Source organism: Phyllobates terribilis, unplaced genomic scaffold (assembly GCF_046119375.1).
Source record: "Phyllobates terribilis strain yellow unplaced genomic scaffold, ASM4611937v1 Scaffold_3__8_contigs__length_932513732, whole genome shotgun sequence".
Lineage (NCBI taxonomy): Eukaryota > Metazoa > Chordata > Amphibia > Anura > Dendrobatidae > Phyllobates > Phyllobates terribilis.
In genome coordinates this window covers 328,171,023-328,194,757 of record NW_027362763.1, presented here as the reverse complement: position 1 = coordinate 328,194,757, position 23,735 = coordinate 328,171,023, and the positions used below count along the sequence as shown (strand labels likewise).

The 23,735-nt window shown below is 44.7% G+C and overlaps 1 protein-coding gene across 4 annotated transcripts in view; it reads right to left on the bottom strand.

The window, feature by feature from the left end:
* LOC141259330 (probable cation-transporting ATPase 13A4) overlaps positions 1 to 23,735 on the bottom strand; it is a 1,218,891-nt gene that overhangs the window by 175,403 nt on the left and 1,019,753 nt on the right. For all 4 annotated transcript variants that reach the window (XM_073675148.1, XM_073675147.1, XM_073675149.1 and 1 more), the window contains exons 23-24: positions 3,266 to 3,375; positions 1,264 to 1,360 (exon numbers count right to left, since the gene is read on the bottom strand). In XM_073675148.1, the coding sequence (XP_073531249.1) occupies positions 1,264 to 1,360; positions 3,266 to 3,375 (207 nt within the window). The remainder of the gene's footprint in view (positions 1 to 1,263; positions 1,361 to 3,265; positions 3,376 to 23,735) is intronic.

Genomic DNA, 23,735 nt, shown 5'->3' with positions numbered 1-23,735 from the left:
GGCTGCTGTGCTAACCACTGAGCCACTGTGCTGCTCTCTCTGTTCTCCCGGCTTGGATATCTAACATGCTGGAAAAACTTGCACGTACTGCCACTCTGTCTTCAGCTCCTTTGTGATAAACTAATGTTTGGGCAGTCACTCAGTCTACAAAATAAAATTCTTGAGAAGGAAATTGTGGATGTCTTCGCTTCTGGAACTGGGTGCATTGCTAATACCCAGGCGTCGTGCCATAATTCACTGGAAATATTACAGGCTGGTTGGAGACAAGCTCATTCCCACAGAAAATTACCAGCAGCAAGCTAAGGAGATGGTGGCCCCTATCATCATAAAGGAGTTAGCTCGTGTTCTAGGAGACCGACCACCACTGCTATCTACCTTGTGAACATTGTGTTGAAGCTTGCAAAGTGTCAAGGGTTTACTGTGACAGAGAGGAGCCAGAAGACTGCAGAGTTTGTTTCCTCCCACTCTTGCAGTCATTAGAAGCCTTTCGCCTTCATATTAATCGGTGCAGGGGTTAATCTGCTCAGTTGAGTTGTGAGCTCCTGGAAGCTTACCATGATTTAAGCTCTCAGCAGATTTGTCCTGTGTATGTCACCTACTGTGTAACACTGTACCCCAACACATCAGACTGTCACCTACCGTGGAAACCTTGAAAAGGAAGCTGAAGACCCACTTCTTCTGACAAGTGTATAATCTGCGGTAACCATCGCTCCAGCATAACACTGCACGACTAGCTGTACCCTGACCTACTGCATCCTCACCCATCCCTTGTAGATTGTTTGTGCACCCTCACGGGCAGGGTCCTCTCTCCTCTTGTACCAGTTGGTGAGTCACCGACGGTGACCCCTTTTCACATGTAACGCACCACAGTGTAAATGTCGCTGTAATATTAATAATATTAATTATAGTACTTGTACTCTGGGTCAATTGATGGCACTTTCCTGGTGTCTGCTCCTTTGATGTGTTTTGGCAGCTTTTAGGCCCATTTGAAGGTGTTGTATATGTGTTTTTTTGGCGACAAATTGCATCCTATGGCGTTCGGTAATGTTCGACGAATAATTCAGTGAATATTGCAAATTCGGCAAACGTAATCCGAACTGAATATTGAAACATTCGCTCATCTCTATACAACAGTGATTTGTCTATTACAACATTATGATTAATAATGAAAATCCTGGTGATTTTAATTCTGGAGCCAAGAAATAACACATCTTTTCATGACTTACGTTTTGGATGAAGGGAAGAAGAAAAGAAAAGTCTTACCCAAAATAGTAATAATATGCAAACTATTCCAATGAACTGATACATTGCCAAGAATTTGAAGAGGGAGAAGGCTGTAACAAGAGTATTCCGACCTTCCCTACATAAAACACAATACTTTTGTTATTTTTAAAAGGTACATTCTCTTAAGTTATAGTAGCACAATAATATTTGTAATAAAAAAATGTCATTGCCAGCAGTAATGAATTTATACAAAAATTGTATTGCAGAAATTGTGTATAGGGCTGAACTGCAATATCAATATCAAACATACAGTGAAGGAAATAATTATTTAATCCCTTGCTGTTTTTTAAATTTACCCACTGACAAAAACAGGAACAGTCTATAATTTTAAGGGTAGGTTAATTTTAACATTGAGAGATAGAATATAAAAAAAAAAAAGAAAATCACATTGTATAAATTAGATAATTTATTTTTGCATTTTTCAGTGAGAAATAAGCAGTTGATTCCTCATTCAAACAACACTTAATACTTGGTGGAAAAACCCTTGTTGGCAAGCGCAGCAGTCAGCAGTCAGACGTTTTTTGTAGTTGATGATGAGGTTTGCACACATGCCAGGAGGCATTTTGGTCTACTCCTCTTTGCAGATCATCTCTAAATCACTAAGATTTTGTCGCTTGGCAACTCGGAGCTTCAACTTCTTCCATAAGTTTTCTATGGCTAGGCCACTCCATGCCCTAAATGTGCTTATTTTTGAGCCACTCCTTTGTTGCCTTGGCTATATGTTTTGGGCCATTGTATTGCTGGAAGACCCAGCCACAACCTATTTTAATGTCCTGGCAGAGGGAAGGAGGCTGTCTCTCAGGATTTTACGATACATGGATCAATCCATTCTCCCATTGATGTGGTGAAGTAGTCCGGTGCCCTTAGCAGAGAAACACCCCTAAAACATAATGTTTCCACCTCCATGCTTGACAGTGGGGACGGTGTTCTTTGGGTCATAGGCAGCATTTCTCTTCCTCCAGACACAGCGAGTTGAGTTAATGCCAAAGAGCTCAATTTTTGTCTCATCTGACCACAACACCTTCTCCCAATAACTCATAGAATTATCCAGGTGTTCATTGGCAAACTTCAGATGGGCCTGCACATGTGCGTTCTTGAGCAGGGGGACCTTGCAGGCACTGCAGGGTTTTAAATCTGTAAGGCGTAATGTGTTACCAATGGTTTTCTTGGTGACTGTGGTCCCAGCTGCCTTGAGATCATTAACAAGATCCCCCTGTGTAGTTTTAGACTGATCTCTCACCTTACTCATGATCAAGGATACTCCACTAGGTGAGATTTTGCATGGTGCCCCAGATCGATGTCGATTGACAGTCATTTTGTATATCTTCCATTTTCTTACTATTGCACCAACAGTTGTCTCCTTCTCACCCAGCGTCTTACTTATGGTTTTGTAGCCCATCCCAGCTTTGTGCAGGTATATGATCTTGTCCCTGACATCCTTAGAAAGCTCTTTGGTCTTGCCCATGTTGTAGAGGTTAGAGTCTGACTGATTAATTGAGTCTGTGGACAGGAGTCTTTTATACAGGTGACTATGTAATAAAGCTGTCTTTAATGTAGGGGATCAAATATTTATTTCTCACCGCAAAATGCAAAAAAATGTATCTAATTTATGCAATGTGATTTTCTTGATTTTTTTGGGATATTCTATCTCTCAATGTTAAAATTAATCTACCCTTAAAATTATAGACTGTTCATGTCTTTGTCAGTGGGCAAACTTACAATAACAGCAAGGGATCAAATAATTATTTCCTTCACTGTATCCCAAGAACAAAAGTCATGTGGTCTATTCCAATCACACGATGATCTACTGAAATATCATTAGGAAATACATCACATTGAGTAAATCAGTGGTGGTTCACACTGATCCAAATTCGAGATAAAAAATATCACAACTGTTTAGGCCAAAATAACTTTTTTAAAGCAATCAGGTAGGATGCACCTTCAAAAGCAGTTGTATCTTCCAAATTAATGCAAAACTTACTTGATGAGCAATGGGACACATTCAATATTTGGAATTTTGGAAGTAAATGGAGATGCAACAGATGCTTCTAATTCAGAGAGTGAAATTCCGGCATGAGCCATTTTGAGTGCCTGGAAGTAGTGAATAATATCTGAAATTTTATGTTTCATGGTAAATGATAATCGCTTTTATATCCTATACTTTTACCTAAATTCAGTATTTTTCAAATTAAAATCAGCAATACATTTACAGTTAGATTAGTTAACCATTGTAGTACATTTGAATCGGAGACAAATGGTCTAAAACATTCATGTCAAACTCCATCCCTTGGGCCAAATCAGGCCCACAGGGTGGTTTTATTTGGCCCATGACCCCAGAACCACCACCTCTAAGTGGGGTCATTATTCTTTATGGAGGACTATGGCCATAGGAATTCCTATGTGTCTGGAAAGACATGTAAGATATTGGGGCTGGCTTAAAGGGCTCATCCACCTCTGAGAAATTTTTTGGCAAACCATGCAGCTTTTCAGCTCTCACTACTATGTAATATACACATCTCTAGAATTCTGCTCCTCTGAAAACAGTCATCACATGACCGTAAGTATGTGATTTGCAAATGTACTGACTAGAGTTTCAGCCAATTAGTTTAAAAGGTTTTATTGATAATCAATTGAGACTCTGCATGTGACCGCAACTCAGCAAATCACATACTTTTCGGTCTTGTGACGACCTATGGAATGGGCAACCGGAGCTGAATTGTAGCAATGTGTACATTACATACTGTTAGGATTTGTCAAGGTGCAGGATTTGTGAAAAATTTCCTTAGGAGTGAACATCACGTTTAATGAAACCCTATTAACATGCTGAGCCCAAAATATAATCACATACAATCATTGTTGTTAAGCACAGATATACTATCCAATGTCTTCCCTCGCAAACCACTTCCTGCCTGTTATATGCACAGGCTATATACATTGTAATACAAAAGCGGTCTAATGCATTATTATTAAATATAAAAACAGAAAAAAAATAAAAACATAAAAAGTTGCACCAGTTAACACAGAATTAATATATTTGAAAAAAAATGCTTTTATTGTAGAAAAATTAAAAATGTAAAAAATACCCATATGTTGCATTCCCATAATTGTAACAACCTGTGTAATGAATGCTTTTAGGTCTGTTTAAAGCAGAATGAATCCAATATGCATATAATGTACCTGTTTTATGTGCAATACTGTATGATTGGGACAGTTTTCAATTTTTATTAGTAGTGTTTATTTGTTCAATTGTGGAAAAACTAATCAACTTCTTTGTGTTTTTGTGTACTCTAACTGTTCTATTTGGTTTTGGGTATTCTGGTTATAAGTAAAGGCCCCGTCACACTTAGCGACGCTGCAATGATCCCGACAACGATACGACCTGTCAGGGATCATTGCTGCGTCGCTATGTGGCCGCTGGTGAGCTGTCAAACAGGCAGGCTCACCAACGATCAGGGGAGCAGCGACTTCGTGGAAAGAATCTTTCCACGATGTCCTGCTCCTGGTTACGAGCCTGCTGAAGCAGGAGCAGGCTGGTAACTATGGTAAACATCGGGTTACTAGGGGCACACGCGCTCCTAGTAACCCCCTGTTTATCATGGTTACCACTCTGCTACAGTGAGCAGGAGGTTACCGCTCACTTTAGCAGGCTCGTAACCATGATAAACAGCGGGTTACTAGGTGCGCGTGTGCCCCTAGTAACCCGATGTTTACCATAGTTACCAGCCTGATCGCTGCTCCCGCTGGTCACACACAGCGATGTGTGCTGACCAGCGGGAGAGCAACGACCAAAAAATGGTCCAGGACACTTTGCAGTGATCAGCGACCTCACAGCAGGGGCCTGATCGTTGCAAAGTGTCACACATAGCGACATCGCTGGTGAGGTCGCTGTTGCATCACCAAAACCGTGACACAGCAGCGATCTCGCTAGCGATCTCGCTATGTGAGATTGGGGCTTAAGCTAAGCAGCAGTACTCAGTGTCAAGCAGCAGACGCAAAAACAAATAAGATTTTAGGATGTATAAAAAGAGAAATAAAATCCTGCGATCCCAAAGCACTGTTACCCCTTTATGAATCACTGGTGAGGTCACATCTGGAATATGGGATCTAGTTTTGGGCTACACATTTTAAAAAGGATATTCAGAAGTTAGAGTCAGTTCAAAGGCGGGCAACTAGATTATTACAAGGGATGGAAGGCCTCTCATATGAAAAAGTTGAGTCTGATTAGCTTAGAAAAATGACGTCTCAGGTGAGATCTTATTTACATGTAGAAATATATGTGTGGTCAGTACAAAGGACTAGGACATGACTTATTTCTTACAAAGACCATACTAACGACCAGGGGGCACTCACTACGGGTGGAAGAAAGGTGATTCCGGCACCTAAATATGAAAGGATTCTTTACAGTCAGAGCAGTTGGGCTGTGAAATTCCCTACCACAAGAGGTAGCAATGACCAACAGTATAACAGCTTTCAAAAAATGGCTGGATGCTTTCCTTGATATACATAATATTGTGGACTACAGTTAAATTAGACAAAGTACTACACTGATAGTAGTATGTTTAATATGATAATAGTAATTACATAACTAGTATCATAATCAGGTTTGATCCAGGGTTCTTGGACTGATCGCCTTTTCTCGGGGTCAAGTAGGAATTTTTCCCCTTGATGCAAATTGGCTGAATGAGTCGTGGGGTTTTTGCCTTCTTCTGGATCAACAGATTTAGGCATAGGGATTTTAGTAATGCCATTATTAGAATCACAAGAGTAATACAAAATATAAAACTAATTAAAAAATTATAAACTTGTTCATTTTTAATTGTAATAGGGCAGCAATAATAAAAATGGTAATAATACATTTGTGAGGCCTAGTCCGAGTAAGTTAGTATATTAGTGTAGGGAGTACAATTGGGGGAGAAAGGTTGAACTGGATGCACCTAGGTCTTTATTCAACCTATGTTACTATTTATCTTTAATAATTTATTTTTTTTGTTATTTGTATTTCACTGCATAGGGTTACTATTGGTAGCAGTGTTAATATGCTCTGTTATGCCATCTTTTTCCCACATACGTATATTTAGTAGACTGCAAATATTGTAGTATTGTCTGAGCTGAACCTTTGTAATTGGAGATGGACATATTTGCTTCCTTGCCAAATTCAAGCGAACCACCAAATTAAAGTTTGCAGATTCGCTCATCACTACTTGTAATAAGAGATGAGTGGATCAAGGAAAATTCAAATTCACCCGTTCTTGGGTTTTTCACAGGAAATTTGCAAATTTAATGTCCCTTTTTTATGCTTTAATATCTCTCCAGACCAAAGAGCATAATAAGCGTAATATTTAAAAAATTAACAAAATGCTTATACTCACCTTACCACTCACTTCTATGGCTTCTCCACTACTCACCACCACCTGTCTGTTCCTCACCACATCTCTTGATCCCTCGGTGCTTACGCTGAAATTTTCGGGTCTCTCATGCCTGAGACTCGGGAGGGGTTCTGCTCTAGTTATGGTAGTTCACATAGCATGTTGTTCCATCAGCATACATGCACAGAACTCTCCCGGCCTCATAGAAGCTAGAAATTTGGGAATCTAACATGAGCGGCAGGTGATCAGTGGATGTGGCAAGGATTAGACAGATAGCAGTGAGTAAGGAGGGGCAAGACAGGTGAGTGTAAGGGTTTTTTAAACATTTTCTTACTCTTTTAATGGCTTTATAAGGTTCACAAAAGTGGCAGCCGGAGTCGCTATTTTACTCAATCCTCAGGGAAACAAATTACGCATAATCCACTTTTTGACGCACGCAGATTTTTGTAAAATTGGAGTATAATTTAATTGTATTCAAATGTATTTGCTCATCTCCATTAATAATGTAATGCTCTGTGTTCTACAAGATATTGAACATCAGCATTTATGTAAAGCAATGTTAGCTCAGTACATCCCTAAATTGTAAAAGCAGTCATGGGTGAAAATCAACTATACAGACATGAGCTTTGGTTTTCACAAAGTTTCCTGCTTCAGTCTTTATAATGGCAATTTGCATGAACTTTAGGGTCACGATTAGTGTTGAGAGATACCTTCCGAAATCAGGAAATATCGGATTGGATCGGACCGATACCCAAAAAGTATCGGATATCGCCGATTCCGATACCGGAAACCAATGCAAGTCAATGGGACACAAATATCGGAATAAAAATAAACCCTTTCTTTCCTTGTAGGTTAATTCTACATGAAGGAAAACAACTAAGAATAATGTAGAATTTATTATATGAAAAGCCTGCAATTCAGGAGTGGTATACACCGGTACCCGACAATTTAGAACAGAAAGAATAGAACATCACACATAGATTAGATAGATAGAAACATATCAGTCACATATATATGAAGTACAGTGACAGTGTTGCTTACTGTACTTGTCATTTAGTGTAAAGGATTTATTTAAAAAATAACAGTGTTTTCATGCACCGTCTCTTTAAAAAAGTCGGCCGGCAATTCAGCAGCGGTACCCGACAATTTAGAATAGAAAGAATAGAGAATCACACATAGATTAGATAGATAGAAACATGTCAGTCACATATATAAGAAGTACAGTGATAATGTTGATTACTGTACGTGTCATTTAGTGTTAAAATAAAGGATTTATTAAAAAAAAAATTGGAGTCGGGTTCCCCCTAATTTTAGGCTCTAGCGGAGGTTAGGCAGACAGCTGGGGCAGATGTTTGAAGCCTGGGAAGGGGGTAATACCCACGGAGCTTCCCAGGCTACTAATATCAGCCCCCAGCTGAATACCTAGCCTTTACTAGCTATTAAAATGGGGGACCCCCCAAAAAATAATGTGAGGTCCCCCCCCCCTATTTTAATAGCTAGCAAAGGCTAGGCAGACAGCTGGGGGCTGATATTAATAGCCCAGGAAGGGTGCCATGAATATTGGCCCCCTCCCAGGCTAGAAACACCAGCCATCAGCTGCCCCAGAAATGGCACATCCATAGGATGCGCCAATTCTGGCACTTAGCTTCGCTCTTCCCACTGCCCTGTAGCGGTGGCAGTGGGATAATAGGGCTGGGGTTGATGTCAGCTTAAAATGCCTGCTGACATCAAGCCCAGGTTAGTAATGGAGAGGCGTCTATAAGACACCCCCATTACTAACCCCATAGTCAAAGTTAAAAAAAAACCACAAACACCCAGAATAAAGTCCTTTAATTGAAATAAAGACACAATTCTTTATTGTTCTAAATTAAACCATACTTACCATCATGCCCATTCCAGCTGAAGCCAACAATCTCCTGCAATAAAAGTAAAATAATAAACCAACCTCATCCTTACCTTTCCATGGTTCCCGTGACGGCTCCAGCTCTGCTACTTTCACATGAGAGGCTGGATCGCAGCAGAAAGCTGCCATCCAGCTTGCCATGCCGCAGACACTGAGAAGCAGGCATGCTTGCGCTCCTCAGTGTCTCGCTGTGACGGCATAAAGATGAGCCGAGGTCATGTCCAATGAACTCAGCTCACCTCATGCACATCACTGACAGTGTGGGAATATTCTCGCTCTGAAGCGCTGAGTGCAGGAGAATTTTCCCACGCTGTCAGTGACGTGCATGAGGTGAGCCGAGTTCATTGGACATGAACTAGTGCTCATCTCCTTCCATCCCTAGCCATAGCCATGCGCAAGGGAGAGTAGGGAGAGGCACGCGTGCAGCGATTTCTGAGGAGGCAATATAGGGATGATAGATGTGACAGGGTGATGCTAGACCAGACTAGGAGGTCTCCACTTTCCCCCTTTCCCTAGTGTCTGTGCTCCATTTCCCTTTTCCCTCTGTGTCTTCCCCATCCTTGCGTGACAGTTATATGGGATACGTTTGAAAACCCATCTGTTCAAACAAGCTTACAGCCTGCCATGACCCTGCTTGCTGCCACCTCAACATCGGAGCTCCTGCAACACCCCCAACCTACTGTCTCCTTCCCCCTTCCTGTGGAATGTAAGCCTGCAAGGGCAGGGTCCTCTTCCCTCTGTACCAGTCTATCACTGTTAGTTTGTTTACTGTAATGTGATATCTGTATTTGGCATATAACCTTTTCTTATGTACAGCGCCATGGAATCAATGGCGTTATATAAATAAATAATAATAATAATGTGCAATCTCATCATTAACCAATGTGTTATCCCATTCCTCGCCCTCAGAGTCACTCTACTCTTCTTCTTGCCTTGACAGCACAGTACAGTCGAGGGTCAGGAAGCTGCTCAGGATCAACCTTTTTTTCCCCCCTGTGTGAAGAAGAATATCTGCCCCAAAGAATTTTAAGCTGAGATGCAGTCTGCTTTATATACCCATTTTGAGTTTATCAGGTCTGTGTACCCCTGTGTGGAGAACAATATCTGCACCAAAAAATTTTTTCACTAGAGTATAGCTATTGTAAGGAGACCAAAACCTCTTCCACTGCAGCCAACCCAGTACATGGAGAATCAATCAGAAGTGTTCACATTTCCCTAAATTAGGGCCTAATACCACCGAAGTGGCATCAATTTCAGTACAGTAGAAATAGTATAATTACGACTGACACTTCTTCCCCTACAGCCAACCCAGTAGATGGAGACCCAATCAGGAGTGTTCACATTTGAAACCATTTGGGCCTAAAGCCACCAAAGTTGCATCAATTTCACTATAGTATAAATAGTATAAAGGGGACCAACACCTCTTCCACTACAGCCAACCCAATAGATGGAGACCCAATCAGGATTCCCCACATTTCCAAAAATTACTGGCAGACACCAAAAAAATGGCATCAATTTCAGTACAGTAGAAATAGTATAATTATTGCCGACACTTTTTCCTCTACAGCCAAACCAGTAGCTGGAGACGCCAATCAGGAGTGTTCACATTTGAAACCAATTGGGCCTAAAACCACCAAAGTGGTATCAATTTCACTAGTAGTATAATGGGGACCGACACCTCTTCCACTATAGCCAACCCAATGGATTGAGAGACCAAATTTGTATTCTCCACATTTCAAAAAATTAGGGCCTAATTACTACAGCAAGAGCAGGCACACAAGCCATATCACAGACTGCAATTCAGCAAGATCAATACAGCACACTAAAAACTACAACATCGCCTACTCTGTACAGTCTGCAATTGGGGTGCAAAAGTCCTTGGAGATCCATGACTTGTTCATCTTGATGAAAGTTAGGCAGTCAATACTTTCATGGGATACCCTGGTGAGCTTATCGGTCAGGATACCACCAGCAGTGCTGAACACACGTTCTGAGAGAACGTTGGCTGCCGGGCATGATAAAACATCCAAAGCGTGACAAGCGACCTCAGGCCATTCATCCATTTTTGAAGACCAAAATGTAAAAGGGTCAAAATCCTCACTGATGGTATTCGTATTGAGCTCTAGATAGTCCTCCACCATCCTCTCCAGTCGTTCTCCATATGTCAGACTTGTTCTCTGTTGTGCTGGTGCACGAGCTGGGTTAAAAATTGTGTGAAAGGACTCACAGAAATTGCTTCTGGCACTTACTCTGCTTCTGCTGCTCATGTTTTGACGTTGACGAACTGACGTGCACTAGGTTGAAAGACTACAGCTGCAATGCACACTGTGTGCCTCACTCCTATCTTGGGAAAAAGCTCTATTAAGATTGATTAAAAGCTTGTTTCGATACTCCAACATTAGAGTGTCCCTTTCCATGGCGGGAAACATCTGGCAAAATTTACTCTTATATCGTGGATCTAACAGAGTGGCAACCCAGTAGTTAGCATTATTTCGAATCCTAACTATACGGGGATCATGTTGCAGGAAGTGCAGTAAGAAGGCACTTATATATCGGGCTCTTCCAGGTTGTCCAAAGCCAGACTCTATGATTGGCTGCGTAACACTGATGCATATTTCCTCCGGCCCCTCCTGCCAACCATGTTCAACAGCGAGGGGATGATTATCCTCTTCATCTTCTGACTGTTGCTTGCCCATCACCTTTTCCTCCTCCATTTGTTCCTCGGCTCTTGCACCTTCACTAGCAGTATGTCTGGTACCACCAAACCCCCTCGATCAAAGGAAGCCGCCATCACTTGATATCCGCCTGTGTGACGACAGTCTGGACATTCTTATGCAGCCTCCTCTTCTTCTGGGACAACCACCTCCTGCCGCATGCTATTCAAAATCTTCTTCACATGTAGACGACTGGAATAGTGATACTGATGATGGCATTATCAGCGCAAACTAGTTTAGTAGCCATTTCAAAACTGTGCAGAAAGGTGCAGAGGTCCTTAATCTGTTCCTACTCTGTAAATGTGATATTCCCCACATCCGTACTGCGTTAGCTTAGGCTATACGACATAACATACTGCGCCAGGGCTCGTTGCTGCTGCTACAGTCACTGCAACATGTGCAGAGTGGAATTCCACTACATCGGCACATCGCATATCAACCTGTTAACTGGCATAGACAAAGACCTCTGTATCGATGCAAGTCGATGACATGAAGTATGCGCACAGCTTCTGTACATTCAGAAGCAGCTCACCCAGGCCGGGATAGTGGCAGAAAAATCACTGTACCACCAGGTTGAGGACGTGAGCTATGCAAGGCACGTGTGTGAGTTGGCCTTGGTGTAGGGCCACCAACAGGTTTGCACCGTTATCGCACATGGCCTTCCCATTGCTGAAACTGAGCCTAGAGAGCTGTACACAACTCTTCAGCTGTATGACTGCAATCTCCAAGACATATTAACTTGAAGACTGCCTGACTGCGGTGAGCCCTGGCTGTGCAGTACGGAGGTGGTCTGCATTCGCTCTGCACTGTTGGAACGTGTGTCTCGTTAAGGCAGAGGTTGATTGCGCAGGTGGAGGCCCTAGAGGAGGAGGAGGATGCAGAAGCAGTGGAGGAAGTATGAAACAGAGAGAGGTTTCTTCTGTAAGCCTTGGGGATTACAAGATTTGTGAAGCAGCCCCTTCTTGCTTGCCACCAGCCACCAATTCACCCAGTGCCCAGTCAGCGAGATGTAATGTCCTTGGCCTTGCTTACTCGTCCAGGTGTCTATGGTAAAATGCACCCTGGCAGATATAGATTTAGTCAAAGAATGGGTGATATTGTCTGCGACATGCTAGTGTAGTGCAGGCACAGCTTTCTTACAGAAATAATGGTGACTGGGCAACTGGCACTGGGGGACTACGATGGCCATCAGCTTTCTGTATCTACCAGGCACAAAGGCAGCATTTCCGTGGCGAACAGATTTGAGGTTGTGCAGTTCAACCTGTTAGCTTTGTCATGTGCAGGATGAAACAATCTTTTACTTGACAACAACTGTGGGACTGAGGGCTAGCTGCAGTGTTGAGAAAGGGCGGAGTACGGTGAAACAGGCAAACTGCTGGACTGTTATTGAGGACCAGGTGCAGATATTACTGTGGATTGAGAAACGTGCGGTGTGTTCGTTGAAACCAAGACAGCAGGCATGTCCGCTTCCGTTACAGCTGACGGGCTCTCACTCAGCCTGACTGGAGCGAGTAGAGAACCAAAAGTTTTGCAGTGGAAGACCTGCGTGCCAATACTTGGCACGATAACAGAGGAGGAGGAAGAAGCAGAGGCTGCGGTTAATGGGGCAGCTGTTGGTTATTGAGGTCCGCTGGTCTGCATTTCAGCGCAGTGAGATTCCCAGCATAATGCATGTTGTGTGTGCATGTGAAGGTTCATCCATGTAGTAGTCAAATTATTGCACTTTTCCCCTGAGTTTTTTCTTGCAAAGTGTGCAGATAACGCGAGTTGTTTCATCCTTTGCGGTCTCCAAAAAGGCCCAGGCTAGGCAACCATTGCCACCGCTGCGAGCTGCAGACCCATGACTGCCGCTGGCCACAGCCACAGTTGTTGCTAAGGATGGAGGGCTCCTTGTGCTTGCATCACTCCGTGTCTGCGATGTAGGGCAGAAGGTAACCTCCTCGTCTTCCTCCTCCACCTCCTCAGATGAGCTACTCGGCTGCGTGACTCTGGGTTCCAACTAAGTAGGATTTTCAACCATGTCATCATCCAATATGTTTTCCCATTCCTCGCCCTCAGAGTGACCCTTCTCCTCTTGTTGCCCTGACAGCACAGTACAGTCTGCATCAGGATCACCTCCCTCCCTGGTGGTTAACATCTCGTGACGAGGGTCAGGAATCTGCTCGGATCCTACTTCGTCCTGCCCTAAATCTAGCGTAAAAAATTTTGGCCATCGGTGCAGATGCTTTCCTCCTCTTCTTGTCTCTGTGAATGTTTGGAGTACACTTCTGATGCCCATGGTATAGAATGGGTAAACAGTTCTCCAGACTCGCCCATCTGTGTTTCACTACAGTCAGTTGGGTGCCTGGACAGTTGTGACATGGGGGGAGGCAAGGGTAATTGTGGTGCCACCTCTGTGGACTGTACTGTGTCTGATGTTGAGGTGGAGGAAGAAGAGGAGAGGACACTTGATGCAGCACTTGCAATTCACTTGAGCACCTGTTCTTTCTGGCCCTTATCAACAAGGCCTATCGCTGTGCAGCTGCAAAAGAAAGGGAGTGGAGTAGCCCATCCAGTAACAGAAGTTGTCAGTTGTCTTTGGATAAGACTTGATGGTGATGGTTCACTAGTGCTTTCACTAACATTACCACCTACCCCACGTATACCTTGAATACCAAGCCTATTCCCCCTTCCAACAGCTCTGCACACATCTGAATTTTAACATCACTAAATGACAAGGTAAGATATGTTTTGCTGTATAACGTTACTAACCGAACAAAGTGTTTTTTTTCTTACTGTGGATGACGCCTATATAACATAGATAATTTTCTCCAAACTATTTCAAATTGAGATGTTCTGCTGTATTGTGTTAAAAACCGAACAAGATTTATTTTTTTAATGGGGATGACGCCTATATAACATAGGAGATATTCGCTAAACTATTTCAAACTGAGATGTCCCTGTTGTACGTTAGGAACTAAAGTATTTTTTTTTTACTGTAGATGAGGCTTGTATAACAAACAATATATTCTCCAATCTATTTCAAGCTGAGATGTCCCTGCTGTATAACGTTAGGAACTAGTGATGAGCGAGCATGCTTGTTACTGCTCTGTGCTCACCCGAGCATCTCACTGCTCGAGATGCTCGAGATGCTCGGCACTCGCCGAGTATTTTCGGGGTTGCTCGGCGGGAAACCGGGTCCCATTCCTGCATGTTTGGCGCTGTTTAGAGCACCAATTAACATGCAGGGATTGTCTGCCACACACTGTAATGCCGCAGCCATGTTGGTTGTGGCATTACAGTGAATGGCTGGCCGCACAGCGTGATCAGGTCTATATCAGACCTAGTGTTGCTGTGTTGATCACAGTCTACTCTGCAATCATGCAGTGTAGGGAGAGGTGAGGCTGAGCTAAAAAAAAATGTTCAAAAACGAAACTGAAACGGTTTTCCTGTGAAATATGTTAAGGAACATCCTTTCCAGGGTAAAGACTTCTGTATAAGGTAAAATAAATAACCAAAAACAAAAATACTCCTCCACACCTTGTTCTATGTTCACAAGTAGCATTTTTTATGCATTTTTGCACTTTTGTATTGCTTTCAACCGTGACAAATGCATTCACCGGGAAATGTCATTTTAACATTTTACAATCTTATCTGGCCATGTGCTGTGTGACACATGCATACAGTGCTGAAAAGACATGGGAACAGCATGGGGAAGACCCCTGGAAGCACCTCTGACACACAGGTCACTGCCTAAAAGTGTGCCCATCAGAAGTCATCCTTGCCGCATCAGAAGATGCAGACTTGCAACTATTCCCGTGCAAGTCCTTATCCCAGAGTAGTGTTCAATTGTACCTCCCCCATTCCTTGCAATGCAAGCACAAGTATGCAGTCTGCCACCCACCCCCAGGCTGCAATACCATACTGCTAGCCTGCACTTGAAATGGGGCCTTTTAGTTTGGAGGAGGCCGAAGCTGGCCACTACCTCATGGCTGCTTTGGCAGCGAGGTATCCATACTCAGTCCCCAGCCCCCCGGCAGACCGGGTGTCCACACACGGTCCCCAGCTGCCAGGGGGCAGCCGAGTGTCCATACTCGGTCCCCAGCCACCCCTATTTCTCCTTGGAACTTCTCCCCACACTTTTCTTAGCCTGGCCTGTTTTAGGGCAGCATTGGACAAGCCCACCAGAGAACCAGACTCCTCCGGTGGGCCCTGGCTTCTCCATCAGGGGAGTTGAGAGTGCCAAGATGAGGAGCATGATGATGATGACAGAAGTTAGCATCTGCTTTGTTTTCTTGGAATGCAAGTGTAAGTGTGCAACCTGCCACCCACCCACCCCCAGGCTGCAATACCATACTGCTAGCTTGCTTGCACTTGAAGATGGGCCTTTTAGTCATGTGGAGGCAGACGCTGGCCACCATGTCATGGCTGCGTCGGCGGCCTGGTATCCATACTCAGTCCCCAGCCGCACGGCGGCTGGGTTTCCACGTTCGGCCCCCAGCCGCCAGGGGGCGGCCGGATGTCCACACTCGGTCCCCAGCCGCTCCGCGGCCTGATGTCCACACACGGTCCCCTGCCGCTTGGGGGCAGCCAGGAGTCCATAAACGGTCCAGTCGCCACTTTTCTTAGCCTGGTCTGCTTTAGGGCAGCATTGGACGAGCCAACCAGAGAACCAGACTCATCCGGTGGGCCCTGGCTTGTCCATCAGGGGAGTTGAGAGTGCCAAGGTGAGGAGCATGATGATGATGATAGAAGTTACCATCTGCTTTGTTTTCTTGGAATGCAAGCGCATGTATGTAGTAGCGGCTAGGCCTGAGGTTGTCAGCGTTTTGGCGCATATTCTACCTCCTCCGAGGATTGCTGGATGTTTTCCTGCCACTATCCCAGTTCTATGACTCCCGTTAAAACAAAGCTTCAGGTGATGAATGATGGATGAGGTGGTGGCAAAGGAGAAAAAGCAGGAGGAACAGGGACCATTCACATCAATATCAGGCCAGTCAACCACACGTCTTGTAGGATATGCTTCTGTACCAAAAGGAGCAGTTCGGCTACACAGTTATAGGGCATACAGTGAGTGCAATGCCTACAAAAAATTTTGAGGCACTCCAATGCCCCTTGGAAGTGACATGGAGGTCATAGGGCCTTAACTAAATGTTTTTTTCCTTTTATAGAAACTGGGACTCCTGTGCACTGTTGGCCTAAGCAGTGAATGGAAGTCTGTCCAAAAATTATGAGGAACTGCAATTCCCCTTGAAACAGACGTGGATTACAGCATACTAAAAACCTTCTACCCATTATTGGGGAGTGGGTCTCCCTTAGTTTCCACCTATTCATTGAAAAGGAAAAGCTGACTAAAATTAGGAGGAAATGTAATGCCCGTTGGAAGAATGGTTGAGTTCACAGTGAAATAAAAAGACAATATCAATGCCCCTTGAAAAAGTGGTGGAGGTCGCAGTAGCTTAACAAGATGGTTTTAATGCCCCTTGGAAGAGACGTGAAGGTTGCACTAGCTTAACAAGATGGTTTTAATGCCCCTTGGAAGATACGTGGAGGTCACAGTAGCTTAACAAGACGGTTCTAATGCCCCTTGGAAGAATGATGGAGGTCGCAGTAGCTTAACAAGATGGTTTTAATGCCCCTAAGAAAAGTGGTGGAGTTTGCAGTGGAATAAAAAGACAATATCAATGCCCCTTGAAAAAGTGGTGGAGGTCACAGTAGCTTAACAAGACGGTTTTAATGCCCCTTGGAAGAGACAAGAGACGTGGAGGTTGCAGTAGCTTAACAAGACGGTTTTAATGCCCCTTGGAAGGGACGTGGAGGTCGCAATAGCTTAACAAGATGGTTTTAATGCCCCTTGGAAGAGACGTGGAGGTCACAGTAGCTTATCAATATGGTTTTAATGCCCCTTGGAAGAAACGTGGAGGTCGCAGTGGAATAAAAAGGCAATATCAATTCCCCTGGGAAAAGTGGTGGAGGTCGCAGTAGCTTAACAAGACGGTTTTCATGCCCCTTGGAAGAATGGTGGAGTTCGCAGTGGAATAAAAAGATTATATCAATGCCCCTTGAAAAAGTGGTGGAGGTTGCAGTAGTTTAACAAGACGGTTTTAATGCCCCTTGGAAGAGACGTGGAGGTCGCAGTAGCTTAACAAGATTGTTTTAATGCCCCTTGGAAGAGACGGGGAGGTTGCAGTACTTTAACAAGATGGTTTTAATGCCCCTTGAAAGAGACGTGGAGGTCACAGTAGCATAACAAGATGGTTTTAATGCCCCTTGGAAGAGACGTGGAGGTCGCAGTAGCTTAACAAGATGGTTTTAATGCCCCTTGGAAAAGTGGTGGAGGTCGCAGTAGCTTAACAAGATGGTTTAAATGCCCCTTGGAAAAGTGGTGGAGGTTGCAGTAGCTTAACAAGATGGTTTCAATTCCCCTTGGAATAATGGTGGAGTTCGCAGTGGAATACAAAGACAATATCAATGCCCCTTGAAAAAGTGGTGGAGGTCGCAGTAGCTTAACAAGATGGTTTTAATGCCCCTGGGAAAAGTGGTGGACGTCGCAGTAGCTTAACAAGACAGTTTTAATGCCCCTTGGAAGAGACGTGGAGGTCGCAGTGGAAAAAAAAGACAATATCAATGTCCCTGGGAAAAGTGGTGGAGGTCGCAGTAGCTTAACAAGACGGTTTTAATGCCCCTTGGAAGAGACATGAAAGTCGCAGTGGAATAAAAAGGCAATATCAATGCCCCTGGGAAAAAGTGGTGGAGGTCGCAGTAGCTTAACAAAACGGTTTTCATGCCCCTTGGAAGAATGGTGGCGTTCGCAGTGGTATAAAAAGATTATATCAATGCCCCTTGAAAATGTGGTGGAGGTCGCAGTAGCTTAACAAGACGGTTTTAATGCACCTTGGAAGAGACGTGGGGGTCGCAGTAGCTTAACAAGACGGTTTTAATGCCCCTTGGAAGAGACGGGGAGGTTGCAGTACTTTAACAAGATGTTTTTAATGCCCCTTGAAAGAGACGTGGAGGTCGCAGTAGCTTAACAAGACGGTTCTAATGCCCCTTGGAAGAATGATGGAGGTCGCAGTAGCTTAACAAGATGGTTTTAATGCCCCTAAGAAAAGTGGTGGAGTTTGCAGTGGAATAAAAAGACAATATCAATGCCCCTTGAAAAAGTGGTGGAGGTCACAGTAGCTTAACAAGACGGTTTTAATGCCCCTTGGAAGAGACAAGAGACGTGGAGGTTGCAGTAGCTTAACAAGACGGTTTTAATGCCCCTTGGAAGGGACGTGGAGGTCGCAATAGCTTAACAAGATGGTTTTAATGCCCCTTGGAAGAGACGTGGAGGTCACAGTAGCTTATCAATATGGTTTTAATGCCCCTTGGAAGAAACGTGGAGGTCGCAGTGGAATAAAAAGGCAATATCAATTCCCCTGGGAAAAGTGGTGGAGGTCGCAGTAGCTTAACAAGACGGTTTTCATGCCCCTTGGAAGAATGGTGGAGTTCGCAGTGGAATAAAAAGATTATATCAATGCCCCTTGAAAAAGTGGTGGAGGTTGCAGTAGTTTAACAAGACGGTTTTAATGCCCCTTGGAAGAGACGTGGAGGTCGCAGTAGCTTAACAAGATTGTTTTAATGCCCCTTGGAAGAGACGGGGAGGTTGCAGTACTTTAACAAGATGGTTTTAATGCCCCTTGAAAGAGACGTGGAGGTCACAGTAGCTTAACAAGACGGTTTTAATGCCCCTTGGAAGAGACGTGGAGGTCGCAGTAGCTTAACAAGATGGTTTTAATGCCCCTTGGAAAAGTGGTGGAGGTCGCAGTAGCTTAACAAGATGGTTTAAATGCCCCTTGGAAAAGTGGTGGAGGTTGCAGTACTTAACAAGATGGTTTCAATTCCCCTTGGAATAATGGTGGAGTTCGCAGTGGAATACAAAGACAATATCAATGCCCCTTGAAAAAGTGGTGGAGGTCGCAGTAGCTTAACAAGATGGTTTTAATGCCCCTGGGAAAAGTGGTGGACGTCGCAGTAGCTTAACAAGACAGTTTTAATGCCCCTTGGAAGAGACGTGGAGGTCGCAGTGGAAAAAAAAGACAATATCAATGTCCCTGGGAAAAGTGGTGGAGGTCGCAGTAGCTTAACAAGACGGTTTTAATGCCCCTTGGAAGAGACATGAAAGTCGCAGTGGAATAAAAAGGCAATATCAATGCCCCTGGGAAAAAGTGGTGGAGGTCGCAGTAGCTTAACAAAACGGTTTTCATGCCCCTTGGAAGAATGGTGGCGTTCGCAGTGGTATAAAAAGATTATATCAATGCCCCTTGAAAATGTGGTGGAGGTCGCAGTAGCTTAACAAGACGGTTTTAATGCACCTTGGAAGAGACGTGGGGGTCGCAGTAGCTTAACAAGACGGTTTTAATGCCCCTTGGAAGAGACGGGGAGGTTGCAGTACTTTAACAAGATGTTTTTAATGCCCCTTGAAAGAGACGTGGAGGTCGCAGTAGCTTAACAAGACGGTTTTTATGCCCCTTGGAAGAGACGTGGAGGTCGCATTAGCTTAACAAGACGGTTTTAATGCCACATGGAGAAGTGGTGGAGGTTGCCGTAGCTTAACAAGACGGTTTAATGCCCCTTGGAAGAATGATTGAGTTTGCAGTGACCATGCTCTCCTCCTCCTCCTCCTCCTCCCCCCCTGTCCTCAGGCTACCCACGCTGAACCGACTGTATGACAGTTGTACAGGTACTACCATCTACAGCTCATGATACCAGCTCCTGTTCTTCCTCCTCCTCCTCCTCTCCTTCAATGTCCCCCAATGCACGTTGGGATGAGATGAGGCTGGGCTGTGTGTAATCGCCCATTATGGGTTCCTGATCCATCTTATCATATTCTGGCTGCAATGCCACCTCTTTAATTCTCTGCAGAGAGCGTTGCAAAATGCAGACAAGTGGGATGCTGACGCTAATGATGGCGACATCACCACTCACCATCTTGGTGGACTCCTCAAAGTTTGTGAGGATGGTACATATGTCAGACATCCAGGTCCACTCCTGAGGTCTTATGTGTGGAGTCTGACCTGAATATCGACGGCATTGTTGCAGCTGGTACTCCACAACTGCTCTCTTCTGCTCACAAATAACAAATACTTTGCAACATGTGGAGGGTAGAGTTCCAACGTGTGGGGACATCACACACCAGTCGGTGTGAAGGAAGCTGCAAACGCTGCTGCAACACAGCAAGGGCGGCGGAAGCTGTAGCCGACTTGCCAAAATGAGCTGACAGGCGATGTACTTTGACGAGCAGATCTGGAAACTCGGGGTGCGATTTAAGAAACCGCTGAACCACGAGGTTAAGCACATGAGCCAGGCACGGTACGTGTGTGATCTCGCCTCGCCTCAGAGCCGCCACCAGGTTACGGCCATTGTTATACACGACCATACCTGGATGTAGGTTCAGTGGTCTCAGCCACAGATCTGCCTGCTCTTTCACAGCTGTCCACAACTCACAAGCAGTGTGAGGTTTATCACCTAAGCTTATGAGTTTCAGCACAGCCTGTTGCCACTTGGCTGCGGCAGTACTGCAGTGCTTCCAGCTTGTAACTGATGTGGTGATATCTGAGATGGAGGCTGAACATGAGGAGGAGGATGATGATACGCAGGAGCTGTACACTGTGGGGGCAACTCTGACTGATATAGGGCCCGCAATTCTCGGTGTGGGGAGGATGTGTTCCGTCTCAAGGTCCGACTGGGTCCCGGTTTCCACTATGTTTACCCAGTGTGCCGTCAGGGAGATGTACCGTCCCTGGCCACAAGCACTTAAGCACTTGTCCACGTGTCTGTTGTCAGGTGGACTCTCCCAGTAACTGCGTTGTTGAGGGCACGGCAGATGTTTTGGGACATGTGCTTGTGTAGTGCGGGGATGGCACACCGGGCAAAGTAGTGTCGGCTGGGGACCGAGTACCGAGGGACGGCCACCGCCATAAGGTTGCGGAAGGATTCCGTCTCCACCAGCGTAAAAGGCAGCATTTCCAATGCAAGCAGTTGTGAAATGTGCGAATTTAGGACTGTGGCCTGTGGGTCATTGGCTGCGAATTTGCACTTTCATTCAAAGGTCTGGGATATGGACAATTGAACGCTGCGTTGGGACGTGGACGTTGATGCTCTTTCTTGAGAAACTGCCATAACAAGTGAAGACTGAGAGGAGGGGGCATCTTTGCATGCAGTATGGACAGGGAATTGCCTTGCAAGCACAACAGGGGGTTCCATTACACGCACAACAGTGGAAGAAGCAGTGGTGACACCCGCTGACACTGGTCGTGGACCCTAGGGTTTGTCCCATAAAGTCGGGTGCTTTGCTGCCATGTGCCTGATCATGATGGTGGTGGTCAGGCTGGTAGTTTTGTCACCCCTGCTGATGCTGGCATGGCAAGTGGTAGAAATGGCCTTTTTGGGGTTATCAACAGAGTCTTTTAAAAAATTCCAGACTCTGGAAGACCTACCGGTTGTAATGGCAACGTCCCTCATGTTGGTGTTACGGGGAACTGTTGCCCACCTTCTGTGTGCGGCCACCACACTGCTTCTTCCTGCCTGTTGGGGTACTCTGCCTCCCTCCCCCTGTGTTCTGCTGGCCTCGCTCTGCGTGTCCTCCTGCCACGTTTGGTTAGTTACTAGACCATCCACCACCTCCTCCTCTTTCACTTGCGCACCACGATCCTCCTCCTTACTTCGTGGCAATTGTGTCTCGTCATCGTCCACCTCTTGTGACAAATTGCCAGCGTCGACTTCCTGTGGCCGTGGCTGTTCAAATATTTGGGCATCGCTACATGGGATCTCCTCTTCCACCACTTCAAGCGGAGCAGGCAAGGGGCACAAATATGGAAATTTTCCAGTGAACAGCTCTTCAGAGTGTCCAAGTGTGGGATCAGTTGCTCTCTGATGACACTCGGCATGGTGGGAGGTAGGAGCATCAGGGTGAGGAGGAGTATGCGGTCGAGACTTACAGCTACTAAAACCTGACCGTGTGGAAGACAGACCGGAGGTGGTGGTGCCCAGGTAACTTGAAGTAATATCTGCTATCCAATTAATAACCTGTTCACACTGATCAGTTCGCAATACTGGTGTTGTAGTATGCTTCCCTAGTAATTCGGTCAAGAAGTGGGAGCGAGAATATGTGGCTGTTGGTTGTGGCACATTTTCACCTTGGCCACGGCCCCGTCCTCTATACGCACCATCACCAGAACGTCCAGTTCCACGTCCCTTGCCACGTGCCTTGCCTATTGTAAATGAAGTAAAATAGCTTACACTCGCACTATCAATGGAAAAAGGGTAATAAAAAGGAGATTGGAACTGTGGAAGAGGAAAACCACAGTTCTATTCCTCTGGCCTACACCCAACTCTTTTAAACAGATATATTGGTGTCTGACCAGTCAGGGAGGCACTATTACAGTTTTTTTTACGGCAAAATATGCCAAAAGCAGGATAATACAGAGATTTGACCCGTGGAACTGCAAAACCACAGTTATAGTTATGTGGCGTGCACCAGAATCTTTTAAACAGATATATTGGTGCCTGACCAGTCAGGGAGACACTATTACAGTTTTTTTTAAAGCAAAAAATGCCAAAAACAGGATAATACAGAGATTTGACTCGTGGAACTGAAAAACCACAGTTATATTTCTCTGGCCTACACCAGACTCTTTTAAAAAGATATATTGGTGCCTGACCAGTCAGGGAGACACTATTACAGTTTTTTTTACGGCAAAAAATTACAAAAGCAGGATAATACAGAGATTTGACCCGTGGAACTGAAAAACCACAGTTATAGAATTGTGGCATACACCAGAATCTTTTAAACAGATATCTTGGTGTCTGACCAGTCAGGAAGACACTATTACAGTTTTTTTTACGGCAAAAAATGCCAAAAGCAGGATAATACAGAGATTTGACCCGTGGAACTGCAAAACCACAGCTCTATTTTTCTGGCCTACACCAGACTCTTTTAAACAGATATATTGGTGTCTGAACAGTCACAGACACGCTCAATTTTTTTCATTTTTTGGCGGGGGGATACAAAAAGGTTAAAAAGACGCGTATTTGTACAGTCTGGCTGAGGAAAAAAAAATGGAGGATTTAGATGAATAAAAAATGTTTTTTACTGGCCCCTGAGACCAGGGTGATAAGTCTAGCAATTTGACCAACAGGAGCACACAGGACTGTAATGCAGCGTTTGCTGGTATAACCACTGCATCTCATATACAGCCTGCCTGCCTGCCTGATATCTGGGATGGATATTAATCCTGAGAAGGACTGTTTGTTTGATTTGGCAGGCTATAGAGACCCTACACTTCCTATTTCGCACTATATATCTCTCCCTAACTCAGCAGCACCCTCTCTACACTGTCTGATCCAGAGCGACTGTGTTCAAGATGGCGGCGCCCGATTTTAAATAATCGAGGAGTCGCTGTGCTGCCAGCCAATCACTGTAATGCCCACAAACAACATGGCTGT